The following is a 23,590-nucleotide window of genomic DNA, read 5'->3' as shown; positions in this document are numbered from 1 at the left end:
GGACCACTGCCATGAGGCCAGACTGAGAAGAGAAGGTGTAGAGGGGCTGGGAGGAAGAAGGGGGAGTCTCCCTGGTTGTTGGCGGGGTGTCTGGGGGAGGAAGCTTTGTTAAGAAGAGAAGACATTGCATTTAGTGTCATAAACTGAGTTTCTGCTGGTGTATTTCAAAAGCTTTTCTAAACCCTTCTGTTGTACATGCTGCAAGGATGAATGATTCTGGAAGAGGCGCTGCTGGTTTGTATCGCTGTGGGTGGGTGCACGTGATCATCTTGCTGTGGAGCTGTCGGGTTTCTGCCACCCTCCTGGACCATGTGTGGATATAAAGCCTTGCTGCATGCTGTGTGTTTGAGTCTGGAGGTGGGCAGGCACCATCCTCCTGTGCAGCACCAGGCATTGTGTTGCCAGAACTGCAGCACGTGTCAGACCACTCATGCTGCTGCTCCATCACATGTCCCTGCACCCTTGGTCCATGAAAGAGCATCATCATGTCCTGCGTGTGGAGGGGGACGGGCCACCAGCGAGGGGGGTCAGTGGCACTTCAGGTGATGTGTTTTGTAACCAAGTTGTGTTTTACTCTAAAGGGAATAACTTTTGGTGCCACACTGCTTGCAAACGCTGAGGAAGCAGAGCCTTGTGATGGATAAACATGTGGGGCTGGGAGCCAGATGAGGCGTGTTATTTTTGGCAGACCCAGACAGCACCAGCACCAGGGTTTTACAGGGACAACTGTGTGCTCTGCTGTGGACCAGGGGAGTCCAGGGCATCTGTCCTGGAGCCGTCTTAGAGGTAGCCAGGGTTTTTTTTCCTGGATGTGATGCTCTTAATGCTGAGCTGAAAACAGCAGGGACAGCCCTGGTGATGCAGTCCGGGTGCCGCTGCCCGGACTCTGTCAGGTGACAGCTACCTATTTTTATAGTAGACTTGAATTTGGCCTCACAATATATTTTCAGACATTACTGCAAGTGCCCAGGATGCATGAGGTGTCACATGCTCCTGCTTTGTAGAGAGAGAAATAATAAAACCCTCCCAAACAGTTGCTCTGCCCATAGGATAAAGAGGATTAAGTCTATATTTGTAACCACCGATCTCGTGTTACTCCTGATCCCCCAGCCCTCAGACAGACACAGGGAGACTTGTTGAATTCATCTTTGCAGCAAGAGCTTTATACAGAAGATGTACATAAGAAAATATACAATTTGATTTCTATGTAGGAGACAGAGGAGTTTTTATCCTCTTAAAGGTCATTTACACTCAGTTACAGAGGAATAAATATACATATTTATATATCTCTTTAGGGTTAAAAAACACAGTTAAGTTGCAACTGTGGTATTGTAATAGCCGTGACAATAAACCACAGTCATCCTGGTGTCCTGCTAGATCCTCTGGAGGATGGGCAGAGGGAAGAAGAGGGGTGCCAGGCTGCATGGCACACACCTTCTCCTCTCCGACGTACATGCATCTTGGTAGACCCAACAGCGTGGGAGGGAATCCAGTCTTCAGATGGCTTCAGTTTTGGGGTTTCCCAGTACTGCTTCCCTTAAAGGATTTCTGGCCGACCTAGAGAGATTGCTGCCTTTTGGAAGGAAAGGGCAGCTCTTGGGGCCACCGGTTCTTGGTCATTGCTTCACCTATTCCCCTCAGCCCTGGCCTGCAGGGATCCCCTCCGTGGGAAGGCAGAGGAGTTTCTTTGCACGGGTGGAGACAAATTTTCCTGATCAAGCAGTTGGGGGAGGGATGCTTCGACCTTCCCGATTGCTTCCACTCCACTGGAAGGGAAGAGACAGCGACCAACTGGTTGATCGGGGACGTGGGTTATGGTGCCTCTGGGAAAGATGACTGTGTTTTACCGGCAGGATCTAGGTTAGCTTGTTTTAGTATGGTCATGCATAGTTTATTTTTTTTAAAATGCCTCTTTTAAAATATATAGATGTCGGGAAAGATTGAAAAGGTGGATTCCATCCTGCGATCAGCAGAGAAGCGGGGATTCGGAGGAGGCTGTAGGTGTTCAGATATATCAGAAATGGTTCCTGACAGATAGGAGAAGCTTAAGGAAGGACTCGGAAGTCAGTAGTTTTCTGATGGTTGAAGTGACCAGTCACCAGGACAGGCCATACCGGGGCCTGCTAGGGGAAAAAAAAGAAAGAAAAGGCCACGTGTTTAATGGGATTTTTCAAACAGATCAGTAAACTTCCAGCATTTGCCTGTTTACTTTTACGATGAGTGAATGTAGCCCTTGCTTGAAGGTGAAGAGTTAGGACTTAAGTAGCCATTAGCCACCTCCTGCACAGCAGAGGAGATGGATTAGTCCTGTCTCTATCGTCAGAGGTACTTCCCATTCCTTAAAATCACATTGACCACCCTGGAGTAGGTTTGTGTGCCTGCTTTTTGGCTCTGGTCCCTGAAGGTACCGAGCTTTATTTTCTGCAAGACTGGAATAAGTAGTTCTCTACTTCATTAACACTTGTGAACCTGTTTGAGAGCTGGATGGAAGGTGCTAGAGAAAAACAGGTATTATTGTCATGGTTTTCTTGCTCTCATCAGGAGTGAACTGGAATTGAGTTCAGGGAGAGAAGAAGGCTAAGAAGGGCCAGACCTGTAAATAAAGTACATTTAAGTATTGTGGTTTAGAAAACTGAAGTTTTTCCGTCCTTAGAGCGGAACTTTACCCGCCCTATATGGAACGACTGGTATTTCCATCTCTCATCCATAAAACCTCTGGCACTGCAGGAGAAATAACCACTTTAGGAAGGCGTAGAGCAGCTGGCATCATCCCTGATGTTTTGGTCATAAATCTACTTTCTCCATCCTGTTATGCACATCCTTAGTGACCAAATGGCCATAGCTGGGCTATGCCTTGTCCTTTCTGTTATGAAAGGGCTCGGTGAGAAGCCTTGTTCATACAGTGCAGTGAGGGGTCACTGCACTTTACTTAATGAATGAGCAAAGGTCCCATTCCCAAGAGCTTACAAACTCACAGGCTCATCCAAAGTCCTTTGGAATCCATACAAGCTCCAGACATATTCCTGGGATGGGATAAAAGTAAAAATTCTTGGGATGGAGTGATGACAGTTGTGGCTTTTTTGCTACTCTCTGCGCTGAACTTAATACTTTTGGTAGTTTCCAGTTGTGGAAGGTGTTTGTGTGATAGGTTTTCACAGTTGGTGTTTGGATTGGTAGATGTCAGCAAGTTCATTGCTGGAGGGGAAGTCAGCCCTGTCTCTGAGTAACCTTCTGGCCCAGGACACTTTATTCAAAGAATATTTGCTGTCTCGAACCTCCTTCTTCTGGGACACTCGTTTGAAGGCATCAGCCTTTGTTTTTAAATACCCGAGTGTCTTGGATGAGAGTTGCAGTGCTGAAAGGCAGGTGCTGGACCCAGAACTGCTCCTTATGAAACACCCCTGTTTTCATAGGGGCTGGGCAGCCTGAGGCCAGATTTCCCAGCAACGTCCTGCCCTGGATTTCAAACCAGACTCAGAGGGACCTTTACTGGGGCAAAAAGCATCTCCAATCGGTTAGGAAAGTGAAGTGTGTGTGATCCCAGCTCCGTGTAAGAGCGGGCTAAATCCACCCTTGTTTTGACACTTAATTACATGTTTTTGCCACCCCGGGCCTGTCTTTAGCCTCAATTTTGTTTCACAGGGTTGACTCCATCCCTGTTGCTCCAGGCAGATTCTCTGCTCTGGGAGGCCATAGAGCCTGGTACTGCCAGGAGATGGAGCAGCTCTGAGCAGAGGTGTTTGGTGGGTGAAGGGATGAGCTGTTTTGAGCCAACCCTAGTGTCACTGAAGTCAGAGATAAAGTCTCTGTGCCTTCAGTGGCGTCAGGGTTTGCTGTAGGTCTGAATAAGAGTGAACCACCTTACGTGTTTAATGGCGGCTTCCCTTCTTGGACCTCTTGGTGGGGAGCTTGCAGGTGCGGAGGGCCGGGGTGTCTCTGATGGACTGTCCCCGGTACTGCACTGGCGTGGAGCAGGTCTCCTCGGCACGGGTGCGATTGCCCTTCAGCCACCTGGGGCAGGGGGAGAAGGAAGATGAGGAGTTTACAAGAGGTAGGAACCACTGTGGACAACGCTCATGCCATGAAGGGAGAAGGTAGGCTGAGGAGAAGGGTGCTGAGCATCCCTTCAGCAGCCTGGTACAGCTTGGGGGAGGCAGGGGAGACACACACCTCCCTCAGGGGGACCCCCAAGGAGACCCCAGGGAATGTGGGGAAGGGAAGGGGCGCGTGGTGCCGTACTTGCGGAGGTGTGCTAGCTGGCAGTTGCAGTGCCAGGCGTTTCGGGAGAGCGTCAGGGTCTCCATTTTGTCGAAGGGGAAGTTGCGGGGCAGCTGGGTGAGGCGGTTGTTCTCCAGGTGAGCGGTCTTCAGCCCGGTCACGCCGGCAAACGCGTTGTCTGCAAACTGAAGGACAAAGGTTTGTGGTGGGAACACTGAATTAGGGAAGGGGAGCTCAAAACCTGAGTGCTTGAGACTTGAAGTGGTGTAAGGACAGAGGGAGCAAGAGACAGAGTGGTGGAGGGGGGTCCTGGCTTGTTGGAAGCCCTGGACTCCTAAGAGAGGTATCAGGATGGTGGGCTCATGGGTGATGGTGTTTCCTGCTTGAAGAGAGCCGTGTCCCAAATCCATGTGGGATTGTCTACGCCGCCACATCCCTAAATAAAGTCAAGTCTGGCAGGCCCCTTTATTTTTGAGCCATACTTCTCCATTCTAAATGGAGATATTTTCTGGGTGTGTTCCTTTCCAAGGCTGGAAATCCTCCCAGCTCCTGGTGCCTTGCCTGTCCTGGAATGGCTGAAGGAGGGAGTGTTTGTGGCGTCTGAAGGGGCTGTAGACTTTGGCAGTGCCCGGGGGCTCTGAGTGGAAAGTTACACTTGGCATCTGAGCAGTGTAGAAATAGAGGCAGGTTTCCAGTACCTCAACCTCCTCTGTTTTTTTTTCTCATTTCCAGTGGGTTGCTTGCAAGGGATGCTGCCCGATTTTTCTCTTAATGGGCAGGCTTTAGGGAAGGACCTTCCTTAAAAGCTGCCAAAGAGGAGCGAGGCTGTAGACCCAGCTCTGCAGGACCCTCCTCTCTTCCCCAAGGTCTCATCTCTGGGTTTTCTCAGCCCACAGTTACTCAAGTTGGCAAGTTTCTTCTTCAAAGCAAACCCCTCAACACAGACTTTCTTGGGGGTGACAAATTGCAGAGGGGTTCACTGACAAAGCACAAAGCTCCTCTTGGCTATGACAAACTGTTTCTCCCCCTTCTCAAAGCAGGGGAAAGCTTCCTCTAAAGGGTGGAGAAGAGACTCACTAGGTCTACCAGAACCCCCTAGTCAAGGACCCCTACTCCCATTTTTGAATGGGAGAAGCTTGCACTTCAGACAGGACCATCAGGGTGTATTGGAGCTCTCTAATCTGAGAAGCCTGACAGAGGAAATGCGCTATTTTAAGCTGTGAACTTTTGTCATCTTCCAAATTGAGCAACGTTGGAGAGGATTAGAGCTTAGCCAGGAGACTCCCAGCGTACTGTAGCTGTTGGACAGTCAGCGGTGCTGGCCTCCACGGTCCAAAACCCAGCCGACCTCAGTAGGTTTTGCTGTGCTGATAGTGGAGCTGCTCAGAGAGATGCTGGCACGCTGCGCAGCGGGGCGGTGGCCTGGCCACGTTCTGGTTTGGACAGTGGTGTACTGTCTCAGCTGCTCATTCCTCTCCCAGCCCCACGAGAAGAGTTCACATCTGCTGGTGGCAGCTGCTGCGCTGCCTGCCAGAGCCTGCGTTTGTAATGAAAATTGGTGTTTTCCCCCCTTATTTAGATGGAGGATTGCTGCTGTAATTTATTTTGCAATAAATATGTAGATAGGGGTGTATGTAAAGCTTCCAGGATTTGCTTTTCTTGTTGATGTACGCGGTGGGTCCTGGCTCCTGTGACACAGCCCTGGGGGTGACTGGTGGGGGTTCCCCAATGCTGGTGGGGCAAGGGGAGATCTGAGCTGGAGCTGCAGGGCAGCCCAAGGGCTCTCCTCCTGCTCGAGTGCAGCACAGGCTGGGAGAGCTTCGTGTGGAAGGGTTTTGTGCTTGATCAGCTCTCAAATCTTGCAGCCGTGCAGGGAACAGCTAAGGACAGTATTTTTGTGAAGGGGAAGGAGCTGCAGTCAAGATGCCAGCGACATCTAAAGCATTTGGTAGTGATTTCCTAGGTCATGAGGCCTCTGTGATTAGATGTCTCCTAGCAGTGCAAAGTTCACGTGTGGGCTGTTGGGATAGGAGGCCTTTGAGGATTTGGAGAGAAACCTCTGAGCTGGGATGGGAGCTTTGTTTTCCTGAAAAAGAACGCAAGCCCTAAAGCTGCGGAAGCCACCCCAGTTAGTGCTGATGCTGTAAACTGGTGTCTTACTGGGCTGCTGGGGAGGAAAAGCAGCATCTGGCTTTAAAGGCATAAAAGCCTTTAAAGGTCCTGTCCCCAGGTGGTCACTGAAAAGAAGAAAGTCTTTGTTGCTGGCTAGAATTGTTAACCTTTACTTTTTGGCCAATCCAAGGATGCTTATTCCTTGGAGCACCACCATGGGTTAGTCTAATTTCTTCAGCATCTAACTTGGGACTCTAATGTCTTCACAGCTCATACAATATTAAGCTGTAATTTTTGACTTGCACTTGAAACTGAGTCTGCAAAAGTGCAGTGACAGCCTGTCTGAGGTCTTGCCTAGAGTCAGTAGGTTGTTTCCAAGTGTTGAGTTTGCTTTATCCCATCCTGGAGAGGTTAATAAGAGCTGAGAGGGAATAAGGGCTCAAATACTGTCTGGGTGCTACCGAAATGTTTTGGGTAGGGTTGTTCTCCACCTGGGCAAGCTGTAATTCCAGTTTTTGAGCATTTTGGGATGCTATGAAAACTTCAAAGCTCTGGTGTGCTCTATTCCTGGCAGCTTTCAGGTGACCTCACTGTGAGGCCCTCTGATTTGCTCTTTGTTGCTAAGAAGTTCTTTTTTTCATCGCGTCTTCCCACATGTGGTGGGTGTTGCTTTGCCATGAAGGTCCCAGCCTACCTTACCTGGATGCCCTTTGTCTTTGGGTTTCCTGGTAAAGCATCATCCTGGGGAAAGCTACTCTGCTCCACCTGCAGCATCCTCCCTTTCCAGCCACGTGGGGTGCACCTAGGACATCAGGGTGCTGCTGCTCTTGCACGGTGCTTGTTTCTGCTCTTGCACTGCCTGGCATTGCAGAGGTCCTAATGCAAGTGATTCCCTGAGTGTGATGCTCCTGCCTGTGGATCATGCTTTCCCGCAGAAGAAGGGGGTTGTTTTGCCACTCGGGATACCTGAATGTCCCTCCTCCTCTCCAGTGGGAACAGGGCCCCTTTGTAAGATGCTGCGAGAGTTCCTTTTGAGAGAACATCAATAAACAAACCTTTCTTTATAACGTGTAAAGTTGGAAGGCATGGGGGGAGGTGAAGGTCTGGATGCCTACCTGTCTGCAAGGGGTGGGTGAGAAATTGCTGCTATTCATAGTCCCTCCCGAGGAGCCTTCCCCTCCCAACCTACAGCAGGTACCCTGAAGGAAGAGGCAGAGCAGCTCAGCTCTGCAAGGTGGCACTGCCCTCCAGTCCCTCCACGGAGGCAGGCACTGGCTGCTCATCCCACACCTTGTGTCTGGGATGACAGAAGGTCACAAGTTGTCCTGGACCACCCCAAATGCCTTTCTCAATGGTCGGTGTCACCTCCAGCTTGAGGGGGTGAATGCCCTGCCTTTCCAGGGAGTTTTGTCAGCTCCAGATAATTTGTTTTTTCATGAATAACAGAAGGGTGGAGTACTCTTTCTCATCCCTTGTTTGGGCCATGTCAGGGGTGTTCTCAGCTGGCCAGTGCCTCACTGTCTGCAGAGCCTGCAGACCTGCATCTCCACTCTCCTCTGCAAGGGAGGGACAGCAAACCAAGGGCTTTGTAAAGGAAAAGAAAATCAAACTCTGTGTTTCTTATCTGGAATAAGTGGAAAGAAAAAGGACTCACCTTCTTCAGCTTCATGTTGTCCAGGTGGAGCGTCTGCAGGTATCGCCCGAAGGACTGGAAGGCATTGTCAGGGATGACCTCGATTGGGTTATGAGAAAGCTTCAGTTCCTCCAGCACTCTCAGCTTACTCATTGCATTCACGGGGTAGCTGCTCAGCTGGTTCTTGTCCAGGTGGAGGACAGCGAGGTTTTCTACGTCCTCCAGGGCCCCGGGCAGGAGGTTGGTGAGGGAGTTGTCAGAGAGGAAGAGCCAGCGCAGGTCTTTAGCCCCATTGAAGACCCCTGGTTTCAGCTCCCGGATTTTATTGCTGCCTAAGTGCAGGATGAAGAGGTTGACAAGAGGGGAGAGGAGCCCTTTGGGCAGGTCTGGGATCTTGTTCTTGTCCAGGTACAGGTAGGTGAGATCAGAGAGGTCATCGAAGGCTCCTGGCTTTATGACACTGATCTGATTGTCAGTGAGATAGAGGTAGACCAGGCTCTTGAGCCCTCGGAAGGCTCCGGTCGAGATCTCCTTGATCCGTGAGCTCTGGAGGTGCAGGGACACCAGCTTTTTCATGTCACGGAAGCCGTTGGTGGGCAGGACAGGGAAGTTGTTCTTCTGCAGGTTGAGAAGCCGCGTTTGTTCAGGCACCTTGGGGATCTTCTTCAACCCCGCGTTGTCGCAGATGACGTGCTGCAGGTCTCCACCGTGGCAGTGGCAGCTCGGGGGACATGCCTGCACCATGGAGGCAAGACACACCAGTAGGCTGAGGACACCAAGGAAGAAGCCTGACCGATTCATGGTCAGATCTGGAATTAGTGTGGTGGGAAGAGAAGCAGGAGGAGGAGGAGGAGGAGGGAGATGGGTGGGAGAGAGAGAGTAACTGGGTTTGCAGCATGCTGAACACAGCCCTATTTATAATGTTATTAAAAAGCAAAATCCCTTCCCACAAACCGCAGGCAGCAGCCAGTTGGAAGCAACTGGCTTTGGGAACTTGCTGTGAGCTTAACCCCTTGGCACCAGGCAGCGGAGTGTCCGTGGTCCTGCCTGGCCCCGCTGCCGAGGAGGCTGTGAGGAGGTACTTTTCCTCTCTGCATCAGGCAGGACAAACGCAGAACCTGCTCTGTGGGGAACCTCTCTGGTCCCCGCTGAGCCGAGCGGGGCCCAGGTTCATCACTAGGGGGGAAAACAAACTGCTGTTCTCCACAGCTACCTCGTGCTGAAGCTTTCAGCAGGTTCCTGGGCTGTATTTGGCCTCAGCTGGTTTAGGGAGAAGCACCTTGTCCTGTTATCACAGAGGAAGGTTTTGGGGGGGTCTTGTCTCGCTGATTTCAAAGAAGTTTGTCTGAGCAGGGATGGGAGAAGATGGGAGCAATACGGGGTCGTGCCAATGGCCAACAGCACTGGAGTTGCTCTTGCAATGCAAAATTTTGCTTGGAGATTTCCAGATCTAGACTGCACCAAGGAGTTGGCCGAGAAAGGGAGAGCAAAGACAATCTTGATTTCTACCATGTCTTTCCTATGAGCAGTGGAGCTTGATACATCCAGAGCTGGTCACGGTCAGGAGACCTGTGTTGAGGGGTTTTTTTCAGCACGAGGCACTGTGGAGCAATGGCTGTTGCCTTCCAGCAAGGAATGGGACAGTGGCAGAGCCTGCGGGGCAGCGATGGGGCAGGGGTGGTGGGTATGAAATATCAGACAGTGGTGCCCTGCTGCATGCCCAGCTCAGAAAAGGTGGTTGGCAATACCTGTGGCTCTTGAGATGAAGCTGTGGACAGGGAAAAGCCTGGGATGGTGAGGTAGCAGAGCAAGGAAATCACTGCTGGAGCTGGGAGTAGGGTCTGTCTTGGGGTAGCAGTGGCAGAGGTGAGTTAACACCACAGGGGATGTCCTTTGCTCTCCCAACAGAGAAGGCAAAGCAGTTAAAAGCCCCAGCGCCTGCTTCTGTGAGTGTGAAGAGAGAGATCCAGGGGTTGTGGGGTGGGGTTTGGAAGTGGAACATTTTGAACTGATTTCCAGCCAGTTCCTGGCTGCGGCAAACAGCTGAGAGCCGAGCACATAACTGTGAGCTTGTTGAGATTTCTGCTCCTGAGGCTGGCTGCGGAGCCCCAGCGGAGCTTTTTGCAGAGGCGAGACGGGCTCAAGAAAGGGAGGAAATCCAAGGGCTGACTTAGGACACAGACTGGCTTATTCACCGAGGTTTCTGGGTTTTTCCATTGTTGCGATGAGGAATTAGCCAGCGCCGCCGAGCGTGCTCCGGACGGTGTTATGCAAACCGCCTGGCAGCCCCCGCTCTGGTCAGCAGCTGTCAATCTCGACGGTGTTTCCATTTGCGTGACTAATTTAGGGAAGAAGAAGGGCTTCTGGGGTGTGAATGTGGGTTCTGCTGAGCCTGCGGGGGCAGACGGGGTTGGCCAAAACGATGACGTAATGTGGGACCTCGGTGCAAACTGGGCCACGTCAGGCTTCCGAGGTTTGTCAGCCCCTCGAGGTGCAACACCTCGCCGCTCGGCTCCGCACCAAGTGCTTCTCCTGCCTCCTCTCCTCAGAGATGCTCGGACCGCAGGAGCTCCAGGCTCCGGCTGGAGGGACCTCCTGCAGGACTCTATGCCATAGTTACTGTAGGATTTAAAACTCTCTGATCAAATCAATGGTATTTGTGCTTCTGCCCGATTCAGTGAGCACTGCAATGGTCGTGCACGTGCTGTGAAGTCTGGAAAAAGCTCTTTGAGTGTCTTGGTCAGGACCTTTGAGATAGTGAAAGAGGAGATGGACAGAAGAACTCTCTGTGTTTTCCCCCCTTTGCCTCTCCAGGTTGATCAGGACTGAGAGTGCCCCTTCCCTTCCATGTGTGCTGCTCCTAAAGCTCAGACAGGGAGCTGGGAGAATGATTGGAAAAAAAATCACATCCAAAGCATCATCTTCTGTCTACTGATTGATTTTCTTTCTCTAAGCAGGTTCAACCACATTAGTCTTACTTGTAGTCATTTGATGAAGAATTTCTGCAGTTATGCACCAGTTATACTGGGTGAGATTTAAAATCCAGCCTGTTTCTGCTGGGCACTGAAGCTAGGCAGCTCTCTGTGCTCCCTCCCTGAGTGCAGCTGATGCCTGATACCTGGTTTTCCCATCCCCTTGCAAAAAATACCAGTTTACCACTTCTGCAGAGGTTTCTGCTGGCGTGGGTCAGACTGGAGCAAAAAAGCTGGTGAGGGCCTTACAAACTGCATCCAGAAATACATCCCACCCATGTGTATTTCTGGAACAAGACCCTTTTCAGAGGTTAAACTGCCCAAACCTCAAACCATCTTCTCATCTTTCTTCCTCCGAGGATAAATTTCCCCTTCTTCTACGCTTTATCTCTTTTGCTGCCTGAGACTGCAGGTTTTTTGGGGACGGGGACGCTCTGTCCTTGCAGGGATGTGTGTGCTGTGGCTGTGGGCACAAGTAAGGTTCGTAGCTTCCTCATGAAGATGCCATGATGTAGCTGCCACTCAGGGAGAGAGCTCAGAGAGCTGCCTAGCTTCAGTGTCCACCCCAGTATAAGGTGGGATGGTGTCCCTACCCCAAGGGCTCCTCTCCTGCAGCAGAGCTTTGGGGGATTCCAGGTTATTTTTTGTCCCGTGGTGGGGTGGCAGCAGGGCAGTGCTACCGGGGAAAAGGTGTCTGCTTCTCGGCTCCGTTTCTCCAGGCACAAACGTTGAATAAAAGGAAGTTCTTTCCCCTAATGTTTTTTGACTTCTGGGCCTCGGTGAGCACATTCCTGTGGCGGGAGCTGGTTGGCATCTGCCACGGCTGGCACCTGGCCCCTGGGCTCCCGGCTGTTTGTGTTTTGAGCTGCTGGCTGGCGGGGTCTGGTCTTCCTACACGGGGTTTTGCAGACCTCGACTGGCCAGCAATCCTCAAAAGCTTTGCCTGGGTCCCGCTCGTGGGTGGCTCTCAGTCTGGCGGTGACAATGGCAGCAGTGTCGGTGTTCCCTCTGCCGTGGTGGGACACCACAGTGAGCTGGGTCCTGTCCAGCCCCCTCCCTCGCAGGTCCCCTGGGGCCGGGGCTGCTAGGACATGGCAGAAGAGGCAGGATTATCCTGCCATCCTCTCTTTCTTAATTGATTAACAGTTCTGCAAACGTTCCCGCTGCCTGGTAATTTAGCTGCTGGACTCCCCTCCTCTCCTTCTTGGAGGCATTGTGGGCCAAGCAAATAAATACAGGGTTTTTTTGAAACTGTATAAATATAGACTTGGGGTGTTTCTTTGGTGCTGCAGGTCAGAGCTGTTTTGATACAACACTAAACATGGAAAAGACCATCTCCAACCTTGATTTTTGTTAGTATTGACAATTCTGGCCTATCAAGACAGCTGCACGTGCAGTACTCCACGTTAAAATATTCCATGGTTCCCTTAAACCTGATTCTGTAGCTTTTAAGAGGATCTGGAGCTGGTTTTGTCTGTCAGGGCACGTAGCAATCACATTCTTGAAGTGGCACGAGTGTAACTGGCCTTGAGGTCCAAGCTGGAGACGAGGGCTCAGGCATTTTGGGGGGTGCCCCAGGGTGTGTGTCTGTCCCTGCTCACAGCCCATGGAGCACCAGCCCTCACTGGGTGCTGGGCAGGGAACAGGGTAGGAGAAGGTGCAAGCTCTGCAGTGTCCCAGGGAGGTTGTCCCAGGTGTGGAGCACCCTCCAGGCAGTGTTTGAGGAGCCCTGGTGGGTAGGCATGGGGAGTTGCAGGTGGTCTCCAGGGTCCCCCCTCTTTCAGGCAGTACCTGAGAAACGGCTGGCTTTTGGCCATGTGGAAATATCCCATCAGCCAGAGTGGCCTCTGGAGCTCTGAGTTCAGACCCGAGTTATTGTTTCTATTTGATGTTCTTGAAGGGTATCCTTTGCTGTGTTGTGGGGGCCCAGGCTGCTTGTAGAGCTGGAGGAGGTGGTGGTGGGTGCACCTCCTTCCTTCTGATGGTTTTCTTCCACTGTAGCATGGCCTCCACCCATTGATATGTTTCCAGTTTGGCTCCCTGTTGGTGTCCACCCACCCTTCCCTTCTGTCTGATCCCTGCAGCTGCTGAATGATGCTCTTGGCCTCTCCCCTGAAGTTCACCCAGCCCTTACTGCCTCTCCCCAGCCCTGCCATGTCCACCCTGCAAGGCACTGGGCATCCCCCAGCAGCCCACTGCTCTGCTGTCCTTTCTGCAGCTCTTGCAGGCTCTGAAGAGGAATGGAGCTTTCTTCCCTTGCAGGACACAACCGATCCATGCAAGACTTTTGACTTTCCCAAATGCTCCCCAGCCAAGAGTCCCCTCTGTCCTCAAAATAGAAAGTTGGCTCCCCATGGTGACAAATTCCCTGCTTGTCCTTGGCCAAAGTGAGACCTCACCATCCCATCCCACCTCATTTTTGGAGAGGACATAATGAGTAGGTGGTTTCAGTAGCTGTAGAAGCTATGAGAAAGTGCGGTGAGAACATTTAAAATGCAGCATGGAAGCAACAAGATCCTGGACTTCCAGCCATGTCTTCGGTGGGAGCTGAGCTCTCCAAATCCATGGGGGTTGTTACCTTTGCCCGTAGGTTTTTGCCAGGTTTCCTTCTCCAGCAGCTTTGAGCATTCAGATACCCCTAAGCCAGTGGTTCTCTACCTTTGCAAGACACTCTCTCTGCACATTTTCTCTCACTTTTTCCTTTTAATTGCACTTTTCCTCAATGCATTGGCACCCAGCACCAGGGAGGATGGAGTTAATTACACAGCAAAGACCTTTTCTCAAGCTGCGGATAAACCAGCAAGAAACTGCACATGCCTTCGCTGGTTGCCACTGGGCAGTGCTTCTGACATGCTGGCAGGACTGGGGAAATACTTGCAAGCCTCAAGACTTCTGCTCAGCCTGAAAAAAAGAGAGGCAGCTTTAACTCCAGACCGCGAGGAGCAGCTTATCCTGACCGTACAATAACAGGAGGTTAATTCTCCACGGCAGCCTTCTGGCCCGGGCCAGCTGGGTTGCCATTTCTGCAGTGGTCTCCTCCTGAGGCAAAGCCATCGTGTGCTACGACACAAAGACGGTGCTTTGGGCACCTGATATTTTTGGGAACTTCTTAAAGCCCCATCCAAACTGGGACCGTCTGGCAGCTCCCCGGGTGGGGAGAAATGCCAACAGGGTGGCCACCCTTGGAGGTTTGTCCTACAAGACCTGCTTGTTTGCGTCCTGACGTTTCTGACACAAAGATGGTACTGTTGCTGGGGTAGGAAATTAAATCTCGGTGTGACATAGGCTGGACATGATCAGAAGTTGTTTTTTTGCAGCAGCAAAGTTGACCTGAAGGTTCAGGAATATTCCGATACAATTTGGGATAGCGGGGCAGCTCCAAAGCAAGGAGACGCGTGTCCCCAGAGGACAGCAGAACTCAGGGTGATGTTGGTAGAGAGCAGCTGAATGAGGGAAGTTCATTGCTGGGTTGAGAACCATTTGGAGCTGGCTGGGAAGGGAAGGGCTGGGGTTGACTTTGGAGATATCTGGCACAGGCAACACACTCAGCAACGAGTTTAGGAATAATTAGATCCATCCGGCGTGTTATGCTGAGAGGGGTTCAAAGGGCCTCTTAGAGGTCCCTTAGCACATCTCTTGGGTTGCCAGTCTGCTTTCTGTTGTTCATTACGCCCTCTTTGAAGTCTGAAAATCCCTATTATTTCATGGTCAATTTACTGCTTTTTTCCAAGGCCAATATTGTCTTCAGCGAAGCTCGATTTCTGTAGGTTTCAGTTTGGTGGTTCAAGCCCTGCCATCATCCTCCAGCGTGGCATAACCAGAGGGTGGTGACGAGGGGCGTGAAGAACCTCCCTGAGCATCCTTCAGGTCCAGGAGGGGGTTTTCTTCGAGGACCTCGTGCCCTCCTGCAACCCTGACCTTCTGCTCCAGTCTCACCCAGTATAACCCCGCTTGGGGTACTGGTGATCCTGAGGCCAGTCTTTTCATGGCAGCCTTTCAGTGGCAGTTGAACAGGGAGGGAAGTGGGTGTTTTTATTGCTGTTGAATGCCGGGGAAAACCGAGAAGCAGAGAGCTGATGTGACCCGTTCCAAGTTACGTGGTAAATAAGCGGCACGGTTGGGAAAAACCCAGGGTCTTCAGAGTCCCCACTGTCCCCACCAGATCGGTCTGCCTCCCCAATGTTTACTAAAGAGACTGGAGTCTGATTGTTTTTACTTTATTTTTAATTTTTAGACGCTTCCTTCATCAGGCTGTTTTGCCTGTTCCGCAGTGGCCAGTGTTTAAACAGTGCTAGCAGGAAATGTTTTTGAAATGCGCTTTAAAAAACACAGTTCTGCTAAGATGTTCTTTTTATTCCCATTTTAGACAGAGGCTTAGGATTCACAAAGAATGAATCTCTTGTCGGTAGGAGCGAGTTAGGCGGCAGTTTGTTTTGGAGCTGTCCTTGTCATCGCTGGGTGTTGGGGGGGTCACTTGTGGTCCTCGCAGTAAAAAAAGGCTTTACAGTCAATTATATTCTGTATTCTTGCAGCTCCTCTCAAAGCCAAGGGTCCGAGCTGGACTCCTTGCCTCTGAGAAGCTTTGCTTTGACACAAGATGCAGCTCCAGTGGAAATTATGGAGCTGACGCGGAAATTATTGGGTGAGGTTTTCTGGACTGAATTGTACCAGATGACAAGGCTTAGATGATGCTAAGTGTCCCTTTGGGTTTTGAAAGCTATGAATCTTTGTGGATATCTCCAAGCTTAAATCGGTACATGGGGTGTTGTGGAAGTGTTGGTTCGTGCATCACAAGCTGCAGCGGGGCTGGGAGGATGGAGCTGTTGGAGGATGCTCCATGTGTCAGATGAGGGTCGGGGAAGGACAACAGCATTGGCACGAGGGCTCGCTCCGGCCACTGCCTCAGTCCCGGGCATGCAGGTGGGGAAAACACTATCCCAGGAGAGAAACTCTATCTGGGAAAGGTCGGGAGCAACATCCCGGTGTCTGGGTGCGGGCAGGCTGGGAGGAGAAGGCAGCCATCAGGCAGCAGACAGAAGGCTGGAGGCTCAGACCCACGTTACTCTCTGGGCCGAGTCGGGAAGCCCGTTCCTGAGGGTGTGAGGGTGTTTATGGGGACAAACCGCCGGCCAAGGCACGGCCAGCCGGTGCTCGGGGTCCACGGCACACTGCCAGGCATCGAGAGGAGCCTGGTGAGCCGCGGCACCCGCAGCATCGTCCTGCCAGGGAGCTGCCTGCTGCTGTGTCCAATTAAACTGCTGGAGCGACCCGGAGAAGCAGAAAGGGTTGACTCAGGGCTTGGCTAGGATCCTGGGACCAACATGGCAATTCATCCAGCAGAGTAAAACAAAAAAACAAAGGCGCTGGGGCTTTTAATAAGTGTTTTAAGATCTTGGATTTGTGTCTCGTCAGTCATTTGATCCAACCACAGGACTGGTATTAGTGGGTGGGAGAGAAATCCTGCCTGAGCATTAGACGCTGTAGGTTTCCACCCCGGCTGGGAAGCTATCATTGTGTCTGGTAGGAGAAGCCTATTTACAGTGGCTCCCTGTGGGATGCCAGGCTCCTAGCAGAGCAGTTTACACCAGATGGTCCCTGCAGCATCCTGGAGACGATCTCCTCCAAATTCCTGGCTGAGAGGAGGCTCCCGCAAATCTCCAGCTGGGATTCACGCTGACCCCGGTGCAGTCAAACAAGAGCATCAGCCCTGACGACAGACTGTGCCCAATGTGAGATCCTTCAGGAGCCCTGAGCAGCAGAAAGTGCTCCCGCCAGTATTACGTACAGCTCATGCAGGAGACGTGCATGTTTTTTCAGGATGCCTCATCAGAGTCCTTTGCCAAGTCCCTCGTTAATTTGGGGCGCAGTGCTCGGGGTTCACTGAGCACCGCGCAGAGGCCCCGGCCGTGCAGCCAGCGGTGGAGTCTGGATATTTGCTCTAAATGCACAAAACAGGTCTGGGTGCCAAGGTCGTAGGAAAATGGCCGGGCCCTGTTGTGATTCAGTGTGTCAGAGCTGCTCGTGTGTCAGTCTGAAGATCACAGAATGATTAGAGTTGGAAGGGACCTTAAAGATGCGGAGGAGAAAGGAGCAAACGGCATCAGCCCTTTCCCAGCTGTGCTCTGCCAGCAAAGCAGCCATCAGTGACATTAGTGGGATGGGAGAGAAGCCCTTCCTGATGACACACAACATGGTTCTGCATGTCTCACCACTGAAACGCAGCTCCCAAGAGCTGGAGGTGAAGCAGCAATTCCAGCAATGGTGCTGTTGGTGCAGCTCCGGGCTGCCCAGAGCAGCTCCTGCCCAGCTCCCGCTGTCTCGGCAGGTCCCTGCGTTGGGCATAAAGGGCTGGAATTTTCCTCCGAGGAGAAGTGACCTTCAGCTGAGGTGACTCAGAGCCTGCCGTTGGGATTAGCGGTGAGGGAGGTTTAGCAGCGAGAAGCTTTTGTCCTGCTGTGAGGCTTTTGGGCTGTAAGTGCAGCTGCGCCGAGCGTTGGGCAGCCTCGTGATGCCTTCAGGAGGGTCACAGGAGCTGATGTCTGCACAAAAGGATCAGGAGCGAGCAGCCGCGCTGCGGGACACGCCGTCTCCCACAGGAGAGACCACTGCTGGCTCCAGGGTTTTTCCCAAGTGATATCCATTGTGATATCTGAGCTGTAGAAGGTGAACTCAGCACCTTGAGTAGGTGGCTGCAAGGGTACCAAGGCAAGATCGGTGTCTGGCAGAAATGGTCGGGAGCCAACAGGACAGGGCTTGGAGAGACGTAGGTTAAAAAAGAGGAGGGTGAACCCCAGGTCCTCCAAGACAAGCAGTTGGGGTGTCAAAAGTACATGACACCCCGAGTGTCATGAGTGGTGGGGCTCTGGAGCACAGCGGTGGAGGTGAGGAAGTCCATGGCAGACAGGAGCAGTGCTGCCTTAGCTCCTGTCTCTCCAGGACTCTTGGGCAGGAGTGTCTGGAGAGCCTCGTCCATGGGCCAGGAGAGCAGAGTGTTTGCTTGTGACCTGAGTGACTTGTGAGAATACCCTCTTCCCACCCCAGCCTCCCCTGTGCTTATCAATAGCTTCATCCTTCCCATGCCTGGAGCCGTGCGGTCCTTTTTCCCCTCGAGGCACTTATCTCCTCCTGTGTTTACAGGTTGCCTATGGGACCACAGAAAACAGCCCTGTCACCTTCATGGGATTCCCCAATGACAGCCTCACCAGAAAAACTGAGACGGTGGGATGCATCTTTCCCCACACAGAGGTGACCATGACCTTCCCCTCCTGCTCCAGGTTCTCTGCCTGCAGCAGAGCTTGAATCGTCCTCCCTGGCTGGTGGTGGGCTTGGGACATGCCACCACGTTTGGTTCAGACATCCCCTCCTGCTCCCTTCTTCTCTTGAACTGCAGGCAAAGATTGAGGATCCAGAAACAGGGCAGCCTGTGCCTCTGAACACTCCTGGGGAGCTTCAGATCCGTGGCTACTGTGTCATGTTGGGCTACTGGGGTGACCCCGCCAAGACGAGTGAAGTGGTCACTGCAGAGAAGTGGTACAAGACGGGGTGAGTCTGGGAACAGCCCTGCTCCTCCTGGTCTGTCCTGCAGGGAGACGCTGGAGGGGGACGGGTGTGTATGGGAGTGCCTTGGCTGGGAGTTCCAAAGTAGGGAAAACTGACCCAATTTAGCCCTCTGATGCATCTGTGAAGGTTCAGAACAGCTTTTAGCACAGAGCCCTCAGTGCCAGGTGCCTCTGGAGATGGTCACCTCGCTATTGGGGCAATGGTGGGGCCGTGGGGGTACACAGCAAGGGCAGGAATCGCCTCCTCCTGAGCCCTGACCTTTGTGTGGATGCTGCTGATGGCAGTGTCTGGCTGTAGCAGGAGCTCTCTGATCTTGGCCACATGTTCAGGTGGCGTCTCAACCGTTATCCTCCTGACCTGGACTCCAGACCAGGCTGGGTGGGAGCATCAGCCATTCTTCCACCCAGCTGGGACAGGACCAGGAGTGTGGTGTTGTTGCAGGGACCTTGCGAGCCTGGATGAACACGGCTACTGCAAAATTATAGGCCGTTGCAAGGACATGATTATTCGGGGAGGAGAGAACGTCTACCCAGCAGAACTTGAGCAGTTTCTCCACACCCATCCCAAGGTTGAGGAGGTCCAGGTGAGTGGGGTGGAGGTGAGACGGGTGTGCAGCAATGGTTCCTGTGGTGGGAAACGTGTACACAAAGCTGCTGGGACTGCTGCTTGGGACCTGGTTGTCTTCCCCTGTTTTCAGCATCTCCTTTTGTGTAATATGGGTTGGTGAGTGGGAGGGAAAGGCTCATGGAGGGGCAGGCAGAGCTCCTGGCACGGGGCACATCGGTTTGGGCAATCCCCTTGTGCACCAGCTTCACGTCTGCAAAGTAGTGACTGTGATTCTTCTTCAGTTTTTAAACTTCCTGTCCACTTCCATGGCTCTTTGTGAAATTCTTACTTGGAAAGCAGTCTGGAAGGACAGTTCGAACTGATAATTAATTACTGAACTCCTAAATCCAAAAAGGCTTCTCCAACGAGTCCCTGGAGATGAGGAGTGAGACTTAGTTTCACCCCTTCGCAAGACAGCAATGATTTGCAGCATAGAGCAGCTGCTCCCAATCTGCTGGGATTGTTCTCCTCCAGGTTTTGTGCCAGACAAGTTTCCCCATAAATAAACCAGTTATTTAGTCAGTGTTGTGCCTGTGCCAGGCTAGCGTCTCTCCCTGGAACAGCCCCAGTGCAGATGGGTTGCAAACCAGCCCTGTTTATGTAGTTTCTAGGGCTTTATGTCACTGCTCTGGACTCAAAAGGATCGACGTGTCTCTAGAATTTTGAGATACCGGTTCAAGGCAGGGAATGACAGTAGGACTCTTGTGAAACGGTGTGAGCAAACTTCAGAGAGAGATCAGGCTTGGGAAGCCCATCTCCTGGTGTCACAGTCAGTGGATCACTAAGATCTGCCATCATAAGGGTTTAAAATAATCCTTTAATTCCACTTCATCCCCCTCCTGCAGTTTCATTGGGAGATCCCAAAGCACTTGAAGTAGTCTCCCAAGTCTCCCTGTTGGTCTTGAAACCTGTTGCCCCATTTTTGAGGGAAGTAGAAGTGTGGAGAGGGAGGACAGGTCCATGTTGTACCTATGATGAGCTGCCACTTGGCTGGTCTGCCTCAGCCCTCGCTCCAGTGACTTTGCAAAACCAAAGGAAGGTGCTGGGGTGTGGGCACCCAGCCGGCTCTGCCACCTTTCCTCTGCTGGGGAAGTCCTTCCAGGTGGGCTTGATGTTGTGTAGATAGCACCAGTGGGGTGGTCAGGCAGCTCGAGTTGCCTTTACACAGCCCCACACCACGACTCCAGCATCCCGTGACATGGGTCACGGCTCATGCCATGGGCCAGCACGCATACCCTGAGGGAGGAGAGGGATGTCCCCAGGGGTCACACCATTCGTCTGTCCCAACCAGGTGGTTGGCGTGAAGGATTCGCGGCTGGGAGAAGAGATCTGCGCCTGCATCCGAGTGAGGGCTGGGCAGGACTGCACCGAGGAAGAGATTAAAGCTTTCTGCAAAGGGAAGGTGGGTCTCCCACTCCGCTGTGCCCAGTAATCCAGACCCCTGCTGGACCAGGGGCTTGCGGATGAAAGCCCAGGGATTTGAGCACCTGGAGATCCAGCCCTGGGTTGGGTGGTACCAGCGGGGTGGGCTACGTTGTCCCAGCAGGTTGTGTAGCAGTTGGGTCTTCTCTTCCCAGATCTCCCATTTCAAGATCCCACGTTACGTCGTGTTTGTGAGTCAGTACCCGCTCACCGTCTCGGGCAAGGTAAGAGGGGCTGGGGCAGGGCAGGAGCCTCCTGTCCCATCTCCTCTCTGAGTCTCTCCTCCTCCTCCTCTCTGTGCTTTATTCCAGATTCAGAAATACAAGCTGAGGGAGCAGATGGAGAAACACCTCCAGCTCTGAGCTTGGGAAGGCAGAGCAAAAAAATGGGATAAATCAGCCCCACTTCAGCCAGCTTTGCCTCTGCTCTTCACCTGTGCCTTGGGCTGCGCCGTGGAGACCTTCTCTCCCCGACATCAGGCTGATGGCACTTCTGGTTAATAAAACAGAGCTCCTTTTTTTCGCAGTGGGGTTTGTTTCTTTGCCAACAGAAACACCGCGGTGCGAGGAAGGGATGCTTATTTCTGGAGTTCTCTCCTGTTACTGAAAGGCCTTATGAAGGCTTTAGAATCTCGCATCTCTGCAGCCATTTCAGAGGACACTGCGGGGCCGAACAGATGCTGGTAGATATTTTACTGATATTTTTAAGTCCTGACAGCCTGGCCTGGCTTCCCAAGGTAGGTGAACACCTCTTCTGCTTGGGTTTTGCTGAGACTCCCAGGCCACATAACCCAGCTGATGGACTTGAAATGAGGGACAGGGGCTTTTAGAAAGTGAGACTTTGCATGCGAAGGGCTGGAAAAGCTCACCCTGTTCCCACACCTCCCCTGGGCCTTCCGGCCCCCAAAGAAACTTCTCCAAGGTAGATTTGGCATTGTTTATTTTATTGTTTTGGACCAGACAGACAGTAAGGATTTAGCAGAAATACCAAAGTTCCTGTCCCGGTGGCAGCATGAAGCAGAGCGTGCCCAGGACAGTGTTTTACGGGAGTTATTTGGTACCTCCCAACCATGAAATACCGCGCTGAGAAGGGGAAGAGCAGAGCTCCTCTTCCTTCCCAGCACTCTCCCATCCCAGCTGGGAAGCAGATAACGTTGCTGCTGATTCTCACAGACCTCCTGCCTGTCTCCCCCTGCTTCCTTCCTGAGCAGGGCTAGCGGCCGGGCCACCGCCTCCGCTCTGGGGCTTCCTCCGGTGGGTGGGGAGAAATGGTGCAACCAGGAGAGAGATGAAGCGTTGGTGAGGTCTCGATCCCGCATCTCCCAGCTGGAGGGTGGGCTCTACCCATGGAAGCAGACCGAGTGGACAAGCCCATTCGTGTCTGCGTTCTGAAAGAGAATCAAACGGGATGGTTTGTGTCAGACCCTTGCTTTACAGTGTCTCTGCAGCAAGTTCCTCCACCGTTCCCAAACTGCTCCTGGGGCTGGTGTCACCCTGTTTCACCGCCTTCACCTCTGCCCATGCTGGGGTAAGGGGGATGTGTCCAAGCAACGCTCGGGTTTCCTCCCTGCCCTGGTTTTAGGACCCCTGTAAACCTTTCTTCCTGGAGGAGGAACCAGGGGTGACTCAGCAACACAGTGCGCCTCTAGGTCTGATCTCTAGGGGAGGACTTTTTACTTTCCTTTGCTTCCCACAGCTTTGACCCAGGCACAGGACAGGCTTGCAGGGAGAGCAGCTTCTCCTCTGATACCTCCACCCTCTGCACACACCCAGGAGCCCCCCATGTACTCACTGTCCCGGGGGGGTTTGCTGGTAAGAAATGGTGGTGGAAGGAGGTGGAAATGGAGGAAGAAATGGGGTCAGCCCTGGCTTGTGTGTGTGTGTGGACAGGAAATACAGAATCACAATATTATCAAGGCTGGAAGAGACCCTCGGGATCATCGAGTCTACCCTACTCTAAAGTTCTCCCCTACACCATATCCCCCAACACCACATCTAAACGGTTCTTAAACACAGCCAGGGATGGTGACTCCACCACCTCCCTGGGCAGCCTGTTCCAATGCCCGAGCACTCTCTCTGTGAAGAATTGTTTCCTAATGTCCAGTCTAAACCTACCCTGGGACAACTTGAACCCATTACCCCTTGTCCTATCATCTGTGACTTGGGAGAAGAGACCGACCCCCACCTCTCTACACCCTCCTTTCAGGGAGTTGTAGAGAGTGAGAAGGTCTCCCCTCAGTCTCCTCTTCCCCAGACTGAACCCCCCCAGCTCCCTCAGCCTCTCCTCCTAAGACTTACTCTCCAGACCCCTCACCAGCTTCGTTGCCCTTCTCTGGACCCGCTCCAGCACCTCAATGTCTTTCTTGTGGTGGGGGGCCCAAAACTGGACACGGCACTCAAGGTGGGGTCTCACGAGTGCCGAGTACAGGGGGATGATCACCTCTTGGGTCCTACTCACCACAGGGATCGATGCTGTTGGCCTTCTTGGCCACCTGGGCACACTGCACACAGGGGGTAGAGGCCACCATCACCCCATCCCTGCTCCGCTCGTGTCCCGAGAAGCTTTCCCTCCCATCCCCTTCCCCGTGGACACATCCCAGCCACCCCCTGAGATCCTAAAGTCGTAGATGTCCCCACAACCATCCCAGCCCCAGCTGCAAATACTCACAGGAGGAAAGAGGACAACCCTCAGGGGTGGCAGCATGGCCTGGGCGTGCGAGCAGAGCTCCAGGGCTTCTACCCTTTCACTGGCCAACAGCTCCCACTCTTATAGCCCACGTTGCCAACTCGGGGAAACTCCCGGTACCCGGTGGGTCTTCCCAAGGAGAAGGGTTACGTCAGGGGTGGGTGACTCTTCAACTACGCCTTCCTGGCCTGGGAACAGGAATTTGTGGTGGCGGGGGCAATTTTTCACTTCTCCCTGGGCTACTACTAGCCCGAATTATGAAAAGGGAAAAATAACGGGCGGGGATCGTCAGCGCTGGGTTTGCGCAACCCACCGGGAGCGGCGGGCACCGAGCCCCGGCACCGTCGCCCTGCCGCCCCCCGTCGGTACGGTCGTACCGACG

General features: G+C 52.7%; 2 protein-coding genes and 1 long non-coding RNA gene across 7 annotated transcripts in view; 1 reads left to right on the top strand and 2 right to left on the bottom strand.

The window, feature by feature from the left end:
- Window positions 1–21,048, top strand: part of ACSF2 (acyl-CoA synthetase family member 2) — a 32,762-nt gene extending 11,714 nt beyond the window's left edge. For both annotated transcript variants that reach the window (XM_014952954.1, XM_014952961.1), the window contains 6 exons: window positions 18,073–18,180; window positions 18,326–18,477; window positions 18,937–19,078; window positions 20,393–20,503; window positions 20,679–20,747; window positions 20,835–21,048. In XM_014952954.1, the coding sequence (XP_014808440.1) occupies window positions 18,073–18,180; window positions 18,326–18,477; window positions 18,937–19,078; window positions 20,393–20,503; window positions 20,679–20,747; window positions 20,835–20,885 (633 nt within the window). In that variant the 3' untranslated portion in view covers window positions 20,886–21,048. The remainder of the gene's footprint in view (window positions 1–18,072; window positions 18,181–18,325; window positions 18,478–18,936; window positions 19,079–20,392; window positions 20,504–20,678; window positions 20,748–20,834) is intronic.
- CHAD (chondroadherin) lies at window positions 1,131–8,861 on the bottom strand. 4 transcript variants are annotated; one of them, XM_014952991.1, is made up of 4 exons: window positions 7,985–8,861; window positions 4,240–4,403; window positions 3,861–4,011; window positions 1,131–2,123 (listed from the first exon to the last, which is right to left on the bottom strand). In XM_014952991.1, the coding sequence occupies exons 1-3, from the start codon at window positions 8,762–8,764 to the stop codon at window positions 3,870–3,872; spliced, it is 1,086 nt and encodes a 361-aa protein (XP_014808477.1). In that variant the 5' UTR covers window positions 8,765–8,861; the 3' UTR covers window positions 1,131–2,123; window positions 3,861–3,869. The 4 variants fall into 4 exon arrangements, with proteins under 4 accessions (XP_014808477.1, XP_014808485.1, XP_014808469.1 ...); XM_014952999.1 differs by having other exon boundaries at window positions 1,131–2,120; XM_014952983.1 differs by having other exon boundaries at window positions 3,866–4,011; window positions 7,985–8,859.
- A 397-nt stretch (window positions 21,049–21,445) lies between the features above and the next one.
- Window positions 21,446–23,511, bottom strand: LOC106894888. The gene is made up of 2 exons (XR_001413334.1): window positions 23,191–23,511; window positions 21,446–21,910 (listed from the first exon to the last, which is right to left on the bottom strand). It is a non-coding gene; the product is annotated as an uncharacterized LOC106894888 (long non-coding RNA).
- Window positions 23,512–23,590: the final 79 nt, after the last annotated feature.

The sequence above is a fragment of the Calidris pugnax genome, unplaced genomic scaffold (genome assembly GCF_001431845.1).
Source record: "Calidris pugnax isolate Ruff unplaced genomic scaffold, ASM143184v1 scaffold9, whole genome shotgun sequence".
Lineage (NCBI taxonomy): Eukaryota > Metazoa > Chordata > Aves > Charadriiformes > Scolopacidae > Calidris > Calidris pugnax.
This window is presented reverse-complemented; position numbering and strand designations above follow the sequence as displayed.